Raw genomic sequence first — 4,122 nt, 5'->3', positions numbered from 1 at the left:
GTGCAGGGGCTGCATGTTTGATCCCTGGTCCCAGAAGATCACACATGCCGTAGAGCAAATAAGCCTGTGCACCACAACTGCTGAAGCCCCTAGAGCCTGTGCTCCACGAGAAAAGCCACTGCAGTGAGAAGGGGGGGCACAGCAATGAAAAGTAGCCCCGGCTCGCCGCAACTAGAAAAAGCCCGTGTCCAACAAGGAAGACCCAGTGCAGCCAAAAAATAAAATGAATCTGTTAGGTAGGTTAAAAACAAACAAGAAAAGCACCCCAGTGTAGTTTGCTTTGTATGCCTTTTATTCCGGTGAATTGCATCTCCCGTCATGCTTTTAAGAGGCTTGTATCTTCTGCTGGCGGTTCACTCTCCCGGTCTGATGATCTTCTGCGGGGGCAGTCAGGGATGGGGTTGTGGTCGTCGGTCTCTGACTCTCTGGTGTCGCTTTCACAAACAAGCTTCTGGGGAATGAAAGACTTAAGGACAAACATGGGGTGGCAATTTGTGCTATCAACATTCCAGACGTCAGGGTTGGGGAGACGGGGGGACACGGGAGAGGCGTTTCTGTTGCCCTTCTGCCCTGCATTTGGGAGGTTGACCTTCAGGGGACTCAGGCTGTCCTCTTCCGCCACGGTGCTTTTGTTGACACAGGCAGCCTCGTGCTCCTCCAGCTTCTTGATGGGGACCACGTGGCAGGCGTTGTATTTACAGCTGGCCATCTTTTTGGCTTTCTTGGGGTTCTTTCTCCGACATGATGCCAGGTGGTACTGAAATCTGCTGAGTGGGATTCGGTGGTGAGGGTTGTAAGGGCAAGTTTCTAAGGCTTCTGGCTCCATGGGAACTAGTTGTTGAAGCAGGGTAGCCTGCTGCCCAGAGTCACAATGAAATGCCCTTCATGGAAAAGGCCTTTGGCAAGAAGGATGGAGTGGTCCTCCGTGCCAGTGCTGCCCCTTGGAACTCTGGAGCCGCAGGTCTGAACAACTCGGGCTGCCTATTCTTGGGACCACGAGTGGTGGGTCGGAGGAGGGACAAGGGGCTGATAGGAGCAGCTGTACAGACAACAGGCGGTCATCAAGCGGCATGTGAGACGGAAGGACCACACAAAGCAGATGCCAGAGCCCAAACCACAGTGGCCCCTCAGGGAGCTGAAGAAGGGACGTGCCAGCCAGCCCTTGCCTTTAACTCTCACTTATGTGATGCTGCCAGGCAGCTGTGGACGGTCACAATGGGCATTGTGAGTCATCAGCCGAAGTCTTGTTGTCCTTTACTTTCAAGGCATGAGCTGGGCTTGGGGAAAGCTGCCATGCGCAACTACTGGTGACCCGTCATCATTTACCTGTCTTTCTGTTTTTTTTTCAATTGAAGTTTATGTTAGTTTCTGGCATACAGCCAAGTGATTCAGCTATACACACACATATATCCTTTTTCATATTCTTTATCATTATGGCTTATTACAAGGTGATGAATATAGTTCCCTGTGCTGTAAAGTAGAACCTTGTTGTTTATTTTACATAGAATAGTTTGTTTCTGCTAATCCCAAACTCCTAATTTATCATTTACCTGTCTTTAAACTTACATGTTTAATATCATTTGTGATATAGTTGGGTTTAAATCTACCATCTTTTATGCTTGGTTCATTTTCTTCTATCTTCCTTTAAATAGACTTTTAAAAGCTCCATTTCTTTCACTAGTTTGTAAGTTATACATTGTAGAACTAATCGTTTCATGGTTACTCTACAAGTGAAAACAAAGATAATTTATCAAGGCTTAAAGTTAATAAGTATTAGCTTCTTTCTGGATAATACAGAGCTTTTTCTTCATTTACTTCCGTCGTGATTTATTATGTTTTGTTCCCCGTTTTTTTGTGTGTGTGTGTGGCCGTACCACATGGCATGTGGGATCTTCCTTCCCTGACCAGAGATCAAACCTGTGCCCCCGGCAGTGGAAGCACAGAGTCTTTAACCTCTGCACCACCAGGGAAGTCCCTGTTGCCTGTATTTTAAGCCTAATTTTTAAAAAAACTTTGCAAGACAGTATTGCTATTATCAAAGTTTGATTACACTTGTGTTCACATTTATTTCTCTCTCCTTTTGCACCTCGACTCACTATGTGGGATCACTTTGTTTCTGCTGGAAGTTTTCTATTTTTAGAATTTCCTCTTGACAAACTCTTCTGATTTCATTTGTCTGAAACCATCTTTATCTCACCCTCATTCTTTTTTGCTTATGTATTTATTTTGACTCTGCTGGATCTTCACTGCTGCACGAGCTTTTCTCTAGTTGCCGAGAGCCGGGACCACGTTCTAGTTGCAGCACGTGGCCATCTCACTGTGGAGGCTTCTCCTGTTGGGAAGCACGGGCTCTAGGGTGCTCAGGCTTCAGTAGCTGCAGCTCCTGGGCTCCAGAGCACAGGCTCAGTAGTTGTGGTGCTTGGGCTTAGTTGCTCCCCAGCATGGGGGATCTTCCCAGACCAGGGATTGACCCTGTGTCTCCTGCACTGGCAGGCAGATTCTTGACCACTAAGCTATCATGGAAGCTCGCACTCTCATTCTTGGAAGGTGTTTTTGCTGACAGTAGTGGTGCTATTTTCTTCGTGTTGAATCAGAGCCCAATTTCTTCTGACTTCCGTGTTTGAGAATTCAGAATCCCAGTTACCTCACTTCTTTCGAAACCCATCTGTGTCTTTTCATAGGTCTGTTTCAAAGAACTTTTACCATTGATTTTCCTACGGTTTCACTAGGTTGTCGACCTGTGGATTTCTTTATACTTATTCTCTCCTTATATTTATTGGCCGCACTTCTGGGTTAAGTGTCTTTCATTCGGTTTGGAAAATGCTCAGTCATTGTCTCTTCAAATAGCTCTTCTACTTTATGCTTTTACTTCCACTGAAATGACAACATTTTCATTCTACTGACATTTCATGTCTAAAGTGAGTTTCGTGGCCACACCTAACTTCAGGGATCAAGGAAGTCCAGGCTTGTCGCATGCATAGGAGGGGGAGAATAGGAACTTCGGCAAGAGTCGTGACAATGTCCCCATTCTGTCTTTTTTGTCACCAGTAATTTTTCCCCCTTTTCTCTACACATGCAGAGTATGCTACCTCCTCCCCAAGGGAGAAAACCCCCAGACTGGGAGAAGATGCTCAGCCAGTGCCCACTGGGACCTTCCCGGGTTCCATGCAGGACCTCACACTGCATGGGTGGGAATTCTAGTGCCTCCAGCTAAGCTGTCCCCTGTGAGGAATGAGAGGCTTGCAGAGTTTTGCTCACTGTACCCCTGCCACCCACTGGAACGTCCTCTACACAAGGACAGCTCCTGGTATATTTTGCTGAGAAAGGGTCCTTGGAAAACTAACTTCCATACCATTTATGCAACAGAGAGTCCATTTTCTCTAAGCCTGAAACCCAGTGTTGAAGGAGCTATCGGGCCCATGGGGAGTTAACAGGTGGTTCAGCATATGCTCTGATGTGTCCCCAAAGCCCAGCATGGTGTTTGTTGATGATGCTGACAATGTTTTTTTTTTTTTTATTCCCATTCCCATAGCCTCTTTCATGCCCAAACCAGAGGTGGCTGAGGCTCGAGTGATTTAAGCATCTATAAGTCTGTGAATGGAATTGATAATGAAAGCATTTCTTCTGTCACTGAAATCCACATAATAGGGAACAGGGCATTAGCTGTTGTAGGTTTCTTTGTGGCCAAGAACGCATTAGTGGGGCGGGCTAATGTTTAGTCCATTACGGAGAGAGGGAAGACCAAGCTCATTAATGCTTCTAATGGACCTCTTGAATGGTCCTCCAGCTTTCAGCCTTCTCGCAGCATCTACTTCATGTCCGGGATCTGACAGGTCACTCACCATAGCAACCGGATGGGGGAGAGGGATGCAGATCCACCTGTCTGCACTTCTCAGGCACTTCTCAGGCCTGTACATGTCAGAGACCAATAATGCAAGTGAGGTCAGATCTGCCTTCTGCTCCCTCCCTCCCCACTCTGATCATCTTGAGAGATGCTGCCGACAGCTGGAGATGCAGGCGTGGAGAAGGTCACAGAATGTGCAGAAACAGTGGTTCCTGAGAAAGAAAAACTATGCGTCCTGGGCAGCCAAGTCAGCAATCATCATTATGAGGTGGGATGGA

General features: G+C 46.9%; 1 protein-coding gene across 1 annotated transcript; it reads right to left on the bottom strand.

Annotated features, from left to right (window-relative positions):
* Nucleotides 1-271: 271 nt before the first annotated feature.
* Nucleotides 272-1,179, bottom strand: GTSF1L (gametocyte specific factor 1-like). Its single transcript, XM_010829128.1, has one exon. The coding sequence runs from the start codon at nt 824-826 to the stop codon at nt 317-319; it is 510 nt and encodes a 169-aa protein (XP_010827430.1). The 5' UTR covers nt 827-1,179; the 3' UTR covers nt 272-316.
* Nucleotides 1,180-4,122: the final 2,943 nt, after the last annotated feature.

This window comes from Bison bison, unplaced genomic scaffold (assembly GCF_000754665.1).
Source record: "Bison bison bison isolate TAMUID 2011002044 unplaced genomic scaffold, Bison_UMD1.0 scf7180017864500, whole genome shotgun sequence".
Classification (NCBI taxonomy): Eukaryota; Metazoa; Chordata; class Mammalia; order Artiodactyla; family Bovidae; genus Bison; species Bison bison.
The sequence above is the reverse complement of the archived record's forward strand: the minus strand, read 5'-3'. Positions and strand labels throughout refer to the sequence as shown.